Raw genomic sequence first — 17606 nt, 5'->3', positions numbered from 1 at the left:
TTATATAAGTAAATAAATATAATTTAAAAAAATAATTACAAACAGTAATAAATGATCATAGTTATAAACAGTAATAAATGATAAAATTCAACAAAAAATAAAAATCTAGCATATTTATTATTTATTTTTTATTTTGAGAATTTGCATTTAATCTGACTGTAATCATCAAACATTCACGTTTGCATCCACAGATTTTATTCAGCAAATGATTATATACAGAAATAAAAAAATCAAAATAAATAAAAATGCACTGAACTTTCAACGAATATTTTAAAGTGCTTTTATTTAATCTATTTACTTTAATTATATATAAAGTATTTGTTTACTTTTATATAGGCTACGTACATACATATATAAAATATTAATTTAATATTAATTTAATATTTTATACCTGATTGCAATCCGTTCTGATTGTTTTTGATGTTATTACTTAGTAGTTTTATTTCTCTCTCTCTCTTATTTTCTTGTTCCTTTTCTGTTTTAAGAGCTGTGTTCGACATCGCTCACTCGTTCACTCGCTCACTAATCCCTATATAGTGTATGGCAGTGAAGTGAACGAAATGAAGTGAACGGATTCCTCACATATGTACTTTTATATTTTAGAAAATAATATTAATAGCAATAACACTTTAAATGACTTTATATTGTATTCAGCTTTGTGGTTTCATTATTAATTTGTTTTGTAATGCTATATGTTCATAATCATTAAATACTATTAAAATACTGTCAACAAAAATAAACTCACATTAACATGTTCATAATTTTATGTTTTTATTGTTTGTAGTATCTTGAAACTCTCCTGAGCAGTGTTTTGCTTACAGATAAGATGACCCTTAATTTGACATCAGAATCAAAACATCAAACATTTTTAAATATACAACAAATTATTGTTATTTATGTCAATTAAAAGGCATCTCTCGCTCGCTCCTGCTCTCTCTTCCAGCTCGTCGGTTCTCCGCATTGCATTGTGGGAAATAGTGTTTCAGCGAGTTGTACACTTGAAATCGGAATGCATTGTGGGTAAAAAGTAGTGAACGAATGTAGGGAATGAAGTCGTTCACTCAGAATTCGGACAATATCACATTCATGTGAAAAAATGGACTAAAGCTAACTTTACAACAATATGGTACAACATTTGATCAAATTAAGAACAAAAAAGACATATGAAGCTTTTTGCATGAATTGTTTCACTTATTCTTATGACTGTTTATTTGTTTTTGTACAAATCCTTGTATATTTTTTGCATAGTAATAAAAAAATACAAATCTGTTTTTAGAACAGTAAAAGCTTTTTTACTGTATAGTCGCAATGTTATATTGGGTTACATTTAATAAAAATGAACTTCATTCTTGAACAGCTGGCCCTGTATTAATCAGTAAAAGTGTTTCTGTTGCTCATGAAAACATTTCTGAAACGTCCGTGCATTTGACAAATATCGCATTTTATTCACTTCATCTGTGATAGAGTATGCAAACAGCGCGTGAGTGTCACCAATGTGAGCAGAAAGTGTCCGGTTTGACCTCTTCGCCGTCTGTAGCCGAACACACCTATTATTTTGGGTCCCCGCCCACCAAGAGACGTCGAACAGGATGTAGATTCGCACAGGGAAGTGTATCTCGCAATGTTGTAACGTCAACTGCTTCCTTAACAATGGCGACTGTCACGACCGAGTCATTGGTGTCGGCAAGATTCAGAGGAGTACTGCTTGTTGTCGTTCATCTTGTGTTAATACCGCCGCTGACTGCTATATCAGAGCCGGGAAAATGGGTCCTGGATGTGGATAGTGTAAGTGCATCACCACTTGCAGTGAAACCTTGACGCTCGTGTTGTATCTTCTCGTCTCATGACAGTCCGTTTACACACACACACACACACAACACTATAAATGAATGTATGATATTGAAGACTGTGTAGAACATCGATAATATGATGTTATTTGCCTACAGTGAACGTGTAATAAGGGATGAAGCTAAGCTAGAGGCATGGCTGTACAGGATTTCTTAGTCTGGTCTTGCCCTAATATAGCTGATACTAATCTTTTTATTAGTTACAAATACATTGCTTGTGTAATATATGAGCATGAAGTATTTCGTTTTAGGGTCACTACTGAGATCAACAAATTGTAAGAATCCTTCTTTTTGTGTATTTTAGTTAGCTGGGACCCCAAAGTTCTTCTATTTTCCAAAGACGATGTTCAATAACACTGTCGTTGAAGTTAAATGTGAGTATACTCTTTACTTTATCTGCTTTCTTATATTTTTCTCCTCTGACACTGACGAGCAATTTTTTATTAGCGCTGAAAAGCATTGTAATCGATAAAAAAAATCTAACAATTCACATGCCAAAAGGGCAGTAGGTTAAATTTAGAAAAGTTAGCAAATTAAAATAATATAGAGATTTTGTTTATATATATGCCCTTTAATTTGTTATTTTTTTTATAATAATTGAATCCAGTGCATCAGGAAATGACATGCTTTGACTGTTCTGATTATTATTTGTATTCTTATGCTGTATATATTTCAGTGAACACTGCAGAGTGTACTGTTCCTGTGAACTTCACTGTAGAATGGTATTTGCGGAGTTCTCCTTGCTACGATGAAGTGTTTGGACTTGATGTGAGTGAAGTTTTACCAAAAAGTGCTATTTTTGAATTTATAGAAGTTTAATATGCATTATTCTCTTTTCTTCAAAAAGTCTGACTCGGCAAAAGTCTATTTTAAGAGCAACACTATGCTCCGGAAAGGAAGCTATGGATTCTACTTGCACAACAAGTATGGGCCTACAATGTGTGGACCTAGTAATACTGCAGTTAAGGTACATGGCATCTTCACTCTCATACATTACTTGTTGAATGAATGTACAGTTTATCACCGTGTTAATGAACATAAAAGTGTTTGCATTTAGTTGTAGGTTTAAATTGTTTAGTTAAGTCAGGTCGGACAGGTCTGATAAATTAACATGAATGCCAAGAGATCTATCTTTCTTATTTAAATTTTTTTTTTTTTTTGACTCCCTAGCTTGGAGTAAAAGGCACTGATGAATTTGGGCAGCTGAAGCCATTTCCTGTCGAAGTAAGTTGAACTGAGGTGCCCTTGAGCAAGGCACCGAACCCCCAATTGCTCCCCGGGCGCTGCAGCATGGCTGCCCACTGCTCCGGGTGTGTGTTCACGGTGTGTGTGTGTGTGTGTGTGTGTGCATTTGTTCACTACTCACTGCTGTGTGTGTGCACTTGGATGGGTTAAACGCAGAGCACCAATTTCGAGTATGGGTCACCATACTTGACAATACGTCACGACTTTACTTTACTTTTTTAACTGATGCTTTTAAACCAGGGTTTTTCAGGAGCCAAAAATAGTGGTAGCTAGAGCTGTGCGATATGATGATATATATCAGATGGACAAAATAATAAGTCTATAGTTTCATATTATGCTCTATCGTTTATTTCGTGGTGTCACAAAATACATCGTTTACGGTAATACTTTTTCATAATTTGGATGACTGCGATCTTTACATGCCACCATGAGGCGTGAAGGGAGACAGAACCAGGTGAAGAACGACCAGACAGGACAAAACAAGGAGCTCGTTCCTAAACGAGGGACTACATCTGTAGCATGGACACGCATTTTTTAAGCACTGCAGTTTTAAAACAACCGATTTTAAGCCGTTGAAACAAACAACAGAGCTGTATGCGTGCGCCGTCTCTGTTTCTGTGTGAGAGGAGTGCGCATTTTTTTTGCCGCTTTATTGGCTTTGAACCATGAAAGATTACATAAACACACTTATATGCGTCAGAATCCCCATCTTTGCAAGTATTCTCATAAGCACAGTGATTTAGGTCTTAAGAGAGAGTAAACAATAATAATAATTTGTTACATTTATATAGCGCTTTTCAAGGCACTCAAAGTGCTTTACATACAAGGGGAAATCTCCTCAACTACCAGTGTGCAGCATCCACACCACACACCAGCTTACTGGTGGAGAGGAGACAGAGTGATGAAGCCAATCAATGTATGGGGATGATTAGAAGGCCATGATGGTCAGAGGCAAATGGGCAAATTTGGCCAGGATGCCAGGGTTACACCCCTACTCTTTTTCGAAGGACCTTTCGAAATGGGATTTTTAATGACCACAGAGAGTCAGGACCTCGGTTTAATGTCTCATCCAAAGGACGGTGCTTTTTACAGTATGGCGTCCCATCACTATACTGGGGTGTTAGGACCCACACAGACCACAGGGTGAGCACCCCCTGCTGGCCTCACTAACACCTCTACCAGCAACAACCTAGTTTTCCCAGGAGGTCTCCCATCCAGGTACTGACCAGGCTCAACCCTGCTTAGCTTCAGTGGGCAATCAGTCTTGGGCTACAGGGTGATATGGCTGCTGGCAAATAGCTGAAAAACAAAACACATGAAACAGTAGGCTATATTGGATCCGGACTTCAGTCTTAAAGGGGAAGCTGTCCAATGTTCGTCCTGTCTGCCATTCATATTAATAAAACAATAGTGAGAGAAAATCTCTCACTGCTCTTGTCTAAACCACTTTTGTAACTTTAATAAGAAGAAATTAAAAAATTATAATAATGATATATTTATATTTATATGTATAAAATCTATACATAATATACGTGTTAATTATATCTGTCTGTCTAGATAGATAGATATAATTAACACAGTGAAGACTAATTAATTTTCACAATGTATGTAGCGTTTCTTATTTATTGTAGTTTTTTTGTCCTATTGCTTGCAATTGGTTTCTTATCCTTATTTCATCACTGACTGTTTATTTACCTTCAGTGAGCTTGAGGGTTTTTTTTTTGTCTCTTTTTAGGTTTGTATTAGTTTGATATTGACATTGGTGACAAGGATTATGACATTTCTATGGTATCAAAGCTTTTAGTATCATAAAAATCTTTTTAAAAGAAAAAAATAACCATCGTGATATAAAATTAGTCATACCGTGATATAAGATTTTGGTCTTATCGCCCACCCCTAGTGGTAGCTTGTACATATGGTCATCCACTTTTGCAAAGTTGATTGAGTACGTAATTGAATCTAATATTTAACACATGAAATGTGTTATATGAAATATTGATTTGACATGATTATATGAGAAGAAAGAAAGTGAAATATGAAACTAGAATAACTAGCTATGTTGGAAATCAGTTGCCTAATTAAGCGGCACAGAATTCTGTGAATTCAGTTTTCCAAAGAGCCTTGTTAATTAGCATTTCATTTGTCATTCTGATTATCTGACAGATTCTGTCTCACTGTTTTCTCACTGTTTTTATTGTTAACTTAAATAGCCAAAGCCTAAACAACCAGCAGACTTTGCTGTTAATTTGAATGCCTGGTCTAATCAGTCATTGGTTCTTTTGAGTATGTGCCCAGGATCACCTTTCATAAACGTATTACTGTCAAGCTATTAAACTATTGATCCTGCTTAGATTTAGGCCAGTGTAGAAGGAATTCTGCCAAATTTCTAAAACTGCAAAATCAGAAATGACAATGCAAATTAGCATCAAATATTTGTAATATTGCAGCAGTCCAAAGTTTTACTTGGGCTTTACTGTAGAAAACACCTTGGGAAACTTTGTCGGCTCTTTTGTGTTTCAGTCAACCCCAAATTCACAAGTCAGAAGGAGGGACGCAGTGAAGACAGAAGAGCAGACAGAAAATGTTGGTTCTTAATCCCTTTAATATTTTTCAAAAATTTACTCAAAATGAAAAGTCTGTCATCATTTATTCACCCTCTAAACCTATGTGATGCTTTTTTCTTGTAGAACACAAAAGGAAATCTTTAGCAGAATATCTGAGCTGTTCTCTGCCATACAAGGGACTAGGGACTGTTAGGCTTCAAAAAGGACCAAAAGTAATATACAGTCCCCTCCATAAGTATTGGAACAGTAAAGAAAATTGCTCTGTTGGCTGTGGAGTCAAGACATTTGCAAATATGATTAAAAGATGAAATGAGACAAAACTACAGAATGTCAGATTTTATTATTAGCCGTTTCAACACATACATGTTTAACCAAATAAAAAGAACAGCACTTTTAGAGTTCATCCCACTCGTTGATATGAGCATAAATACTGGGACAGTTGAATATAAGGCAGATATAAAGATTAAAAGCTATTATTTAGTTGCAGATCCCTTGCGCACAATCACAGCAGTGAGTCTGTGACCCATAGACATCACCAGACTCTTGGTCTCATCCTTTGAAATACTTTTCCCAGCCTTTAATGCAGCCAATTCCAATTGTTGCTTGTTTTTGGGGAGTTTCTGTCTTTACTCTCCTCTTCAGCTGGTGAAATTCATGTTCAATCAGATTTAAATCTAGAGATTGACTTGGTTAATCTAAGACTTTCCATTTCTTTGCCCTTATAAATACCTTGACTGAACTGGCAGGTATTTTGGGTCATTGTCCTGATGCAATATGAAGCACTTCCCAATGAATCTGGTGGCATTTTCTTGAATATTGGTAGGCAAGATGGTTTTGTACCCTTCCAAATTCATTCTGCTATAGGGCTGCACGATTAATCGCATGCTATTGTTATGCGCATCTCGTCAGTAAAGCCGATTCTTTGATTAGCGGTAAATCTCCATCACCTGCTTTCAGATGGAGCGGCATTTAATACACAGAGCCGTAGTTCACTGACAAGCCACGCAAAATCGCGTTCATAATCGAATACGATTTATCAGTGATTATGAACGCGATTTTGCGTGGCTTGTAAGCGAACTACGGCTCTGTGTATTAAATGCCGCTCCATCTGAAAGCAGGTGATGGAGATTTACCGCTAATCAAAGAACCTGCTTTACTGACGAGATGCGCATAACAATAGCATGCGATTAATCGTGCAGCCCTATTCTGCTACCGTCATCATACATTAAGTCATCAGTAAAGTTGAGAGAGCCTGTTCCAGAGGCAGCCATGCATGCACATGCCACGACAACACCTCCACCATGCTTTACAGATGAGGCTGTATGCTTGGGATCATTTGCAGTTCCCTTTTTTCTCCACATTTTTGCTTTCCCATCACTTAGATAAAGGTTCATCTTTGTCTCTTTGTCTTTGTCTCATTTTAGTGCTGGTCAGGTTTGCATCTTGCTGTGTAGCATCTGTAAGTCTCCTGAGGACAGTAGATTGTCAGAGCATCACCCCAGCTTTCTGGAAGTTGTTGGTGGTTTTACAGACATGTCTTTTAGGATTCATTTTCACAGATTTTATGATTTGTCTGTCATCAACAGACAAATCATAAAATTTGTTGTTTTCTCAGCCGATCAGATCGTTGTTGGTTGCTGGTGGTTTCCAAACTCTTGATTTCTCCATGCCCTTTGTTTTTACTATAGCTCTAATTGACTTCCTCTTTTCTTTTAGCATCCAAATTGCTTGCTTTTCTCTCAAAGTCAGCTCCCTCATCTTCATCCTGGTTTGTGTGTGTCATCATCGAATGCAAGATTCAGAATACAGAAGTAATAGATATAACTGATATGACACATTCCCTGAATTTAATATCTGAAGAATTAATGCAACAGGACACAGCTGATCACTTAGAAACACATGTGAGGCAACTGTTCCAATACTTATGCTCACATCAGATAGAGGGATGAAACTCTAAAAGTGCTGAACTTCTTAGCTGGTAAAACATCTGTGTGTTGAATCACCCAATAATAAAATCTGACATTCTGTAGTTTTGTCTCATATTCATCTTTTAATCATATTTGTAAATGTCTTGACTCCACAGCCAACAGAGCAATTTTTTCTTTACTGTTCCAATACTTTTGGAGGGCACTGTATAGTTATTTTTGACATTTTTGCAGTCATAGTCACCATTTAGTTTCACTGTATGGAAAAGAGAAACTTACATGTTAATGAGAGCGTGTAAATAATGACAGAATTTCAATTTTTGGGTGATTTACTCCTTTGCCTTGATATGATTATTAAGTGATAGTACATTTTGTTGTAAAAGAAGCAATGATGTAATATGGCGTAACTTGTATGAAGTTCCATGCCAACAATGTTAAGATTTATGCAGTTCACTGTTTCAAATGTTTGCATGATCAGGCGGCAGCAACACATTCAACAAATGCTACAAAAAGCAAAGACTCTTCATCAGTGGTGAAGAAGTACTCGGTGAGTATTAAATCAAAGAAAGAATCACGATTCACAAAAAGGTTATGTCTCTTTTTTAATATGTCTTTTTTAAATGCATGTTTTGTTGTTGCAGCAAAAAGAGTTTAAATCAGACTTTGCAGTGGCACAAACCTGGGACGACAGCCCTTACATGTTCATCATCAAAATTGAGGCAAATCCTCCACCTGCTAAAGAAATAAAATTAAGCATTCAATGTAAGATTATAATCAAGCATGCCTTAATGGTAATAATGAGGTGATAAACTGTTGTGGAACTCAAAAAGCCATTATAATGTCTTATGAAAGAGAACAGCCTGCTTTGACAACAAGGGGCCTTTTGAATAACGTGTACAATTACTAACCCATTTTATAAATGCATTAATAATTATAGTTTAATATATATATTTAATATTTTAATAATAATTAAAAAATATATATTATACAGTGGAGATCAGGATGCACGGCGACTATCAATACATCTCAGCGTCTGAATGGCCATTGATGATTGTAAGTACACATTGTTTGTGTGTGTTTTTTTTTTCTTCTGTTTTTGCTTTTTTAGTTGTTTAATTGCAGTAGTTATTTAACGCTCTGTAGCAACGTGTTAGCATTTTGTGCCGCATTTTGGGAGTTTCTTTCATTTACAAAGCTTCCACTCATATTTTTCTTTCAATGCCCATTGTCTTCAGTTCTACATGGTGATGTGCATCATCTATGTGATTATGGGTGTGCTGTGGTTGGCTCTCTCTGCGTGCTACTGGAGAGACCTACTTCGGATTCAGTTTTGGATTGGAGGAGTGATCTTCCTGGGCATGCTTGAGAAGGCAGTCTACTATGCAGAGTTCCAGAATATCCGTTATGATGGCCTCTCAGGTAACACAACTTAAAAATGTGTCGTTAGATATTTGTTATATTTGTTCATTTCACAAGCAACTTGAACTGAGACCATACTGTATGTCTGCAGCTGAAATGGGATATTTTATGTGCATAAGATAAAAAGATGTTGGCATTTAAACTTGAGATCACTTACTGCACTCAAAATAGGTTTTCACAGAATTTTATAGGCAGAGATGGGTAGATTACCTAGAAATTGTATTCTGTTACTGATTCCAAATTACATGACAAAAATTTTAGTTAGTAAGGCAATCGATTACATTACAAATTTTAGGTAAAATATTCAGACTACTTACTTTTAGATGACTTTTGACCTAACTCGTTTATCACCTAACTTTAAAAAAAAAAAACATTTTTATTGAACTTTTTCTGGTGCAAAGCTTAAACCAATATGTATAACAAACCTAATTTGTTTGATCTAACTTGGATTATTGCTTTAAACAGGATAATCTTGTACCATATTGATGTAAAAATACAAGGAGTAAGGAAATATATTCCATTTGTTGTGATTAACAATATGAAGGGCATTAAACATTTACATTACATCAAGGTTTCTCAAACTGGGGTTCGCAAATGAACTGTAGGGTGGTTGCGAGTTTAATGAAAAGCTAATAATTAATTTAATAAAATTAAGCTCATAATTCATTTTAAAATAACATCAATCAAAATAAAACACTTATCAAAAAATTAAGCATTTCTTGACCTGCATGTCATGTGACCATTAAGCAATGTCAGACAGCCACGAACGTGCAAATGTGATACTTAATTATTAAATATTTATTTTAAAATCTCAGGGTTACTTCAAGTAAATATATTAGGTGAAAGATGTTCAGATGACAAAAATAGTTTAGGAATGCCTACATTACATGTAAATAAGAAATAAAGTGAATGTGTGCGTTTAAAAGGGTTTGAAAAATAAAAGCCCTCTAAATACTAATACACGGTTAAATTACCTAATGATAATTCAAATATAAATTCTGTTCATCAGTACAGTGTTGAAACACTTCTTAAACCTGATATAATTTTTTGTAAATCCGGTATTCAAAGAAGACTTTCTGAATGTATATAACAAGCAGGCTATTTTTGAAACATTTAACTGATGAAAAAGAGGAATTAAGGAGGATCAATAAAATGTGAATAGTTTATTGCTATTGTGTGAATATGTAATCATGCAATCAATAAAAGTAACTGTAGTCTGATTACATGTATGTTAGTTACAAGTACTTAATTTTTGGAATCTGATTATGTAATCCAGATTACATGTAATCAGTTACTGCACATTGTGAAGAAAATTGAGAGCTGTTTAATATTTAGTTATTAATGTTTTTATAATTATTTCTAGTAATCTAGTCAATTTAAAAATAAAGCTGTTTTATGGTTAACACGAAGGCAAAGTGTTTTGATGTACAGTATGGTATTGTGGTCTATAATATGAATAAATCCTGGGGTTAATGTTTAATTTTATTGATTGTGTAAATTTGCTGTTAAACATTGATAAAGTTACTATTGTATATGCAGTCATTATGGTGCATTATTTGTGTGTGCAGTTCAAGGTGCAGTGGTGTTTGGAGAGGTGCTTTCAGCTATAAAAAGAACCCTGGCTCGAGTGCTGGTCATCATTGCTAGCCTTGGATATGGCATAGTCAAGTAAGTTGCTTCAAAGCAGTAATATATTGAGGCAGTTGAACAAAATGGATTAAAATCTGGTCTAAGTAATACTTTTATAAACCAAGAATCCATTAAATTGATCAAAAGTTACACTGTTACTACATTGTTAAATTCTGATTTGAAAAATTTCAACATATTATTAGAATGATTTCTGATAGATAACTGATGTGACGCTGAAGACTGGAGTAATTATGAAGAAATTACATTCTAAAATATATTTAAATCGAAAAGTTATTTTAAATTGTAATAAAATTTCACATAACAGCATTTGCTATAAGAGTAATCTTCAGCATAGTTTTGTACATATCTCTTTCAATAACTCCGCCTTTTTGCTGCAGACCAAGACTAGGAGCATTGCTGCACAGGGTGGTGGGGGTAGGACTGCTGTACCTTATCTTCTCCATCATTGAAGGTGTACTGAGAGTCAACACGGTAAGGAGAGTCTCACAGCTGAAACTGAACACAATTTCACTAAAAATTAAAACTAGTGACCAGTGGAGAAACATGTCCACCTTTGTGACAAACCTAATTTAACGTAATGATGATGCTGCACCAAATGTCACTTGAAGCTTAATGTTTCTCTCTCACAGGAGCACGGTGGTTCAAGCAGACTGCTTTGTGACATTGTTATGGCCCTCATTGACTCTTGTATTGTGTGGTGGATATCCTTTCACAAGTCGATCATCTGTTAAGACTGTGTGTTCATTTTGTGCTGATATTGCAGTGACTTCTGCATGGTGTAGATTGGGGCAGATAAATTAAATGAAAGTAGATCCAACCGGGTAGATACAACTTTTAAACATGTATTTTTTTTTTTTTTGGGCTGCGGTCACAAGCTCATACAGTTCACTCTGTTCAGTTCTTTTTAGGAAGCCATGTTATGGAAATTTGAGTCTCTCTTTGCTCTTTTCCATTTATTTGGCTCATGTGATGGTAGTGTGCTGCTGGGATAATGCTTTGTGAAATATCTTTTTTCAATCTTTCCTCAAAGCTAGCAGCATGATCTACCTTTGTTGGGCTGAATGGTGGTTATGGTTTTGTAATGTGTGAGTAACTAGGGCTGGGCGATGTAATCAATATTAAGATATATTTGTGATGATTCTGATTGCGATATTAAGCACCACAGTAGGTGTTTTAACACTATTTGGAGGTGAAAAATGTATATTTACAATAGTAAGATCTGTTCATTTCTGTTAATCAGTTTATCAACTGTACATCAATTCTGATTCAGCAATTCACTTAAAAATAGGAAAATATTATTGTTTTAGTAATAGTAAATTCTCACTTTTTTGTTCATCAAAGAATCCTGAAAAAAAGTTTCTTGATTTCTACAAAAATAAGCAGCACAACTGTTTTAAAGCACCAAAATCACCAAATTGGTACATTAGAATGATGTGACGCTGAACACTGGAATAATGGCTGCTTAAAATTCAGCTTTGCCATAACCGTAACAAATGATAAAAAAATAAATAAAGGTCACAGTTTCAAGCCATATCAGAGCAAATACATAAATATTAAGGTATTGAATATCATAAATAGGCAATCGCCCAGCCTGATGGAGGTCCCTCTGATGGTGGTGTGTGATGGTGCTACTCTTCTCTCTCTTCCTCTGGCTCTCTCTGTCTTTCCCTCTCTCTTCCCCCTATATTGTTCTGCCAGGCTGAAGATGACCTGGTGTTGCTGGCTGCTATCCCCTTGGCTGTTCTCGACTCTACCCTCTGCTGGTGGATATCCTACGTTTCTCCATTGCTGTTTGTGTGTGTCCCTCTTTCTCTCTGAATGGGTTGTGTAATAGTGGCCCTGCGTATGTGGAATGTTGATCACCCCTGTTTTTGTCCTCCTTTGCGATTTCTGTGATTCCCTGTACTCCTAAAGCTTGAGGACACCTAAGGGACAAACCTGTGCACATTTACAATCAGGAAGACTCTATACAGTTCTCTACATTTTCTTTCACGTCTCTCTTTTTCTTTTTTTTTTTTTACTGCAAAGTAAACTGTTTGAATTAGATTGTGTATGAACAGGAAGTCGCTGAGCCCAGTGATCAGATATAGTCCTTAACACTCAGTCACATCTTCATTAGCCTGGCCCAGACGATGAAGCTCCTTCGGCTGAGGAGAAATGTGGTCAAGCTGTCCCTTTACCGACACTTCACCAACACTCTCGTATTCGCTGTCATCGGTGAGCATATGCGTCACACTACTACATTATTGTGCAAAGTGTCGTTGAAAGGATTACAGTACTGCATTGAAACTGCCATTGATTTAATGTCTGTGTAATTTTCGCATACTGAATTATGATTGGTCTGTGTCAAACATCTGGGTTACATGATTTATTAATGGAAAGTGAGCCGTAATTGGGGACATTCAATCTCCGTTTATCTTTCTTGCTATATTTAGGTTTACAACTTTTCAAACTATCATTTTACTGAAAACTTGCAAGCACTGATATTTCCTTAATGATACACTACCGTTCAAAAGTTTGGGGTCAGTAAGACAAGATTTCTATTTCTTAATAAACACTTATTTTGTAATTTCTATTCATCAAAGAATCCTGAGAAAAATTTAGTTTTCTACAAAGCTATTGAGCAATGCAACTGTTTTCAATATGGATAATAAGAAATGTTTTTTGAGCACCAAATCAGTATATTAGAGTGATTTCTGAAGGATCATGTGGCACTGAAGACTGGAGTAATGACTACTGAATATTCAGTTTTGCCATCACAGGAATAAATTATATTTTAAAACGTTAAAATAGAAAAAAGTTATTTTGAATTGGAATAATATTTCCCAATATTATTGTTTTACTGTATTAAGGATAAAATATATTCAATAAAGTGAAACTAGTTTTAGAATAATTTGTCTGAAATAAATTTTAAAAGCTTTTTTTCATTGCCATGAATATAGCTGTTATAACTGGTAAGTTAACTACAAACAAACAAACCGTAATAATGATCTAATGAATGCAACCCAGGGGAGTATAAGACATGCCTTTAAAAAAAAAAAAAAAGTAAAAATCAGTAACGCTTTATTTTAAGGTGTCCTTGTTACACGTTACATGTACTTAATATTATCATAACAATAAATTATGCATAATTGCATGCAAGTAGCCCTAAGACAAACCCTAATCCTTACCCTAACCATACAGTAAGTACATGTAGTTAATTATTATCACCCAGTACCTAAATGTATAATTCCACTGTAACAAGGGCAACTTAAAATGGTGTAACCTAAAAAATCTTACTTGGCCCAAACTTTTGAAATAAATAGTTTCCATATATAGTTATTTTGCTTTCTTTTTTGCCTCGTTTTCATTATCAAATTCTGCTTCTCTTTCAGCTTCTGTTATATTTATTGTGTGGACAACGAAGACCTTCAAGTTATCCAAGTGCCAATCTGTAAGCCTTCTCTTTTTATATGTAATATGTCTTTTAGTTAAACCCACATACTTTTAATGATGCCTCCTTGCCTTCACAACTACTCTTGTAGGACTGGAGCGAGCTGTGGATAGATGACGCCTTCTGGCGCTTCCTGTTCTCTAGTATCCTGCTTGTCATCATGTTCTTATGGAGGCCATCAGCCAACAACCAGAGGTAAAGAGCTTCACCTTGACCCATGTGTCAACCCCATTCCTCTAATAGCAGAAATGAGATTGTCAATCTTTGTCCTTCTGAACCCTTCAGGTATGCCTTCAGTCCACTGGTGGATGAGGTTAGTGAGGAAGAGGAGGAGCAGCTAATGAATGAAGCCTTCGGTAAGAGTCTTAATTAAAAAATTATCAGGTGTGAGACAGAAGTAGTGGCCTGTATTTAAAGATGATGGAGAAATAATTCTGCACATGGGATCTTCACAAGCTGTCTTTCGTTCTACACTAAATAGGATGTATTTGATTTCAAGTCGTGATGAAACAGAATTGTCACGGTTGATGATTGGATGTTGAGATGGTGTTGCGCTCAAAAGTGGAGGCAGATGTATGTGAGCTTGCAGGGATGGGTTTAAACAAACTAAATGATTGGTGAAGTTATGACATTTGAACAAATTAGTCAGTTTTTTTTTTTTTTTTTTATAAATCGAGAATACATAGAGAAATGTTTACAATAAGATCTATAGCATGCATTTAGAAAATAGGGTCATTTTTCATTTCAAGCCAACAACATGCAGTTTACATTTCATCAGCACACTTGAATGCTGCCTATCAAGTCTGCAGATCTGGTTATCAGCCTTTGTTTGCTGTGCTTTCATTTGACTGCGTTTAGCCGGTTCTAACCAGTTACACTTGAATTCACAGAGGGTGTGAAAATGAGAGGGATGAAACCAGAGACCAATGGAATTGCAAAACCCAGCAAAGTGGTAATTCATAACAGTACTTGAAATAAAAAAATTGAATTGTTTTCTGAAAATAAGCGTGTTGTATTGCCATATGTAAGAATGCCTTATGAAGGACTAGACATGCTGTTTACATAAAAAAAAACACCATATTGTGTGGAAACAATTGCTTATTGTTGTGTATATTTTTGGTGATGTCAAGGCCTTCACCTCATGGTAAATTTGTTTCATATTAAATCCAGGATGAAGATCTCAAATGGGTCGAGGAGAACATTCCCTCATCAATGGCTGATGTGTAAGTCCCAGGGAGTCATATGTGTATAGAAATTATGGTTAGAATGATATAAGCACTAATAGCACTATTCAGTGCTATACGTCACTGATTATTTGTATACATGGGGTGGTGATGGCGCAGTGGATAAGACCCATGCCTTTGGTGTGAGAGACCCGGGTTCGAATCCACTGTGAGACACCAATGTGTCCCTGAGGAAGACACTTAACCCCTAGTTGCTCCTGAGGCGTGCGACCTCTGACATGTATAGCAATTGTAAGTCGCTTTGGATAAAAGCGTCAGCTAAATGAATAAATGTAAATGTATACACAAACATGTCATCAGTTTGCTTGAAAAAGCCACTAGCAATCTCTGCCTTGTCATTGACGTGTCCTTCTCTTTGTTTTGCAGCGCACTGCCGCCACTGCTAGACTCAGATGAGGTAAGTGTCTCATATTCTGATTGGCCAGCAGTGGGCACCCTTTGAGCTCCTAAAGTAGAGCAGAAAGCGCTCAGCCTGTCACGTCACAGTGTTTACCCTCGCTCCCTCTCCGTCGGTTGTTTTCTTTCTGCTTGGAACAAAAGGAGCGCTGAGGCTTTGGAGGTTTTGTCTGACTAATGAGAGCTCACTTAAGCTAACATTGGATGTGTTCGAATATCGAACAGCAGCCAATATGGACAAATCTCTTAAAAGAGGAGATCAGAGTTTACATACTACAACAAATGCAGGATTTTAATAGGTTTTTATGTAACAGTGCTATTTATTTGAGGAATTTCATTGTATTGCACAGCATTTTTTAAATGACTCCCTTTCCTCATTGTTTAAAAGAGGATTTCCTTTTAAGATTTTTTATTTGTTTTTCTTTTTTCTTTTTTTCCCCCACTCAGGAGATCATGACTACAAAATTCGAGATGTCCAAAATGGAGTAGATCTATGTAATGTATATAAAATGTGTACAACAATGCACAACTACTTTATCCCAAAACATGAGCTTTTCATAAGCAACGTCTGTAAATATGTGGGACGGAGGGTAATGCACTAAAGGACTTTTGGTTTATTTTTAATTGCCTGTTTGTATTTATATTTTCTCAGATAATATGGTGTAAGTTACTTAAAACATAAATGTAAATTGCCTTTGACTGTTGTTTACATATCTACAGTACAAAATGTGATTAAATCACATTAGTTTGTGCATTGTGCTCTTTCACTAAGAAGCTTTTGCACAACAATCCTCTTATTAATTACATAAAGATGGGAAAACATGTAAGATAAAAGCTCTCTCTTCTGGCTTTCTTTAATTCATCAGTATGCTTTCACAAATTAACAGTACCTGTCTGACCTGGTGGTATTTTCAGTAAAAGTGGCCATTAAGTGTCATCTTGTTGGCCTGTGCAACATTAAGCAAATTGCCTTTCAATGGATTTATCTGACGTGAGTTTTTAATGCTCTGTGTTATACTTAATAGACACTCGCCTGGGTACAGTTAGATGGCGAGGGAAAATGAGGTTGCAACAGTTGTCTGTCAACACTGTCTAAAACAAAGGGCAGAGGTGTTTTTTTTCCCCAATTGATTCAAACTCATCTTTTTATTTTTACCAGTTAATCTGCTGGCCACAGTATGTTTAGCAGTATATGCAAATGCCTGTTGCAAATAAAAGTATTTTTATACCAAAACAAACAGTAAAAAGTTATTGACCCTTCTTGACATGTAAGAAGAGACCTAATGCTTTGACTACATATGCTAAATCTGTAAAGTCCACCCGGGTCGTGCTGTCAATAGGTTATTGATTTCTTCTCAAAGCCACATTCAAAAGTCTGTCATGCAGAGTGTCAGTTTCAGCCACTTGCCAATACAGTCTCAATATCTCTGTCCTGTTTTGTCCCTGTTAAGTCAGCTCATTATCTGTTAATACTTCCACACAGTTCTTCATTAACCCTGACCCCGCAGTGAGCTATAGGGAATGCTGCACCAAACCTGTTGCTAGGATTTCTGTTAAACTGCAGTTAACGTTCTAATAGCATGATTTAGTGTAAAAAGAGTGTGATGGTAGTCAATGATGGTACAGTCATAATCAGCTGAGTTCAATACAAATATCAAGGGGATAGAGTAGGATATTAAACTGCAGTTAAAGTAATCCAATATAAATTGACATTTGCCACAATACAGTGTTCATATTAGGGTTTTTATGTAATGTGTATTCCCATTTCCAAGATGCAAATTATGCACTAATTGCAAAACAGTATTTTTGGAGGGAAACTAAGCATTCTCTCCATTGATTTGCATTAGCTGAGTGTATTTTACAACTGCCCCAAATGGCAAACC

The 17606-nt window shown here is 35.7% G+C and overlaps 1 protein-coding gene across 2 annotated transcripts; it reads left to right on the top strand.

Annotated features, from left to right (window-relative positions):
- The first annotated feature begins 1470 nt into the window (after positions 1 to 1470).
- Positions 1471 to 16954, top strand: LOC306851474 (transmembrane protein 87A-like). Of its 2 annotated transcripts, none has more exons than XM_079387737.1 (21): positions 1471 to 1785; positions 2152 to 2221; positions 2524 to 2615; positions 2695 to 2814; positions 3018 to 3071; positions 5613 to 5675; positions 8060 to 8128; positions 8223 to 8343; positions 8573 to 8634; positions 8817 to 9000; positions 10569 to 10668; positions 11028 to 11121; positions 12349 to 12413; positions 12755 to 12867; positions 14025 to 14083; positions 14175 to 14278; positions 14369 to 14439; positions 14974 to 15035; positions 15254 to 15306; positions 15694 to 15724; positions 16171 to 16954. In XM_079387737.1, exons 1-21 carry the CDS (start codon positions 1651 to 1653, stop codon positions 16210 to 16212), a joined length of 1764 nt encoding a protein of 587 aa, XP_079243863.1. In that variant the 5' UTR covers positions 1471 to 1650; the 3' UTR covers positions 16213 to 16954. The 2 variants fall into 2 exon arrangements, with proteins under 2 accessions (XP_079243863.1, XP_079243862.1); XM_079387736.1 differs by lacking the exon at positions 12349 to 12413 and adding an exon at positions 11280 to 11347.
- Positions 16955 to 17606: the final 652 nt, after the last annotated feature.

Source organism: Barbus barbus (assembly GCF_936440315.1).
Source record: "Barbus barbus genome assembly, chromosome: 31".
Classification (NCBI taxonomy): Eukaryota; Metazoa; Chordata; class Actinopteri; order Cypriniformes; family Cyprinidae; genus Barbus; species Barbus barbus.
The sequence above is the reverse complement of the archived record's forward strand: the minus strand, read 5'-3'. Positions and strand labels throughout refer to the sequence as shown.

Coding starts and splice junctions, on each gene's coding strand:
- LOC306851474 (XM_079387736.1), top strand. CDS start 1,651: ATGGCGACTGTCACGACCGAGTCATTGGTGTCGGCAAGATTCAGAGGA. Junction 1,786..2,151: donor GGGTCCTGGATGTGGATAGT/GTAAGTGCATCA, acceptor TGTGTATTTTAG/TTAGCTGGGACCCCAAAGTT. Junction 3,072..5,612: donor TGAAGCCATTTCCTGTCGAA/GTAAGTTGAACT, acceptor TTTGTGTTTCAG/TCAACCCCAAATTCACAAGT.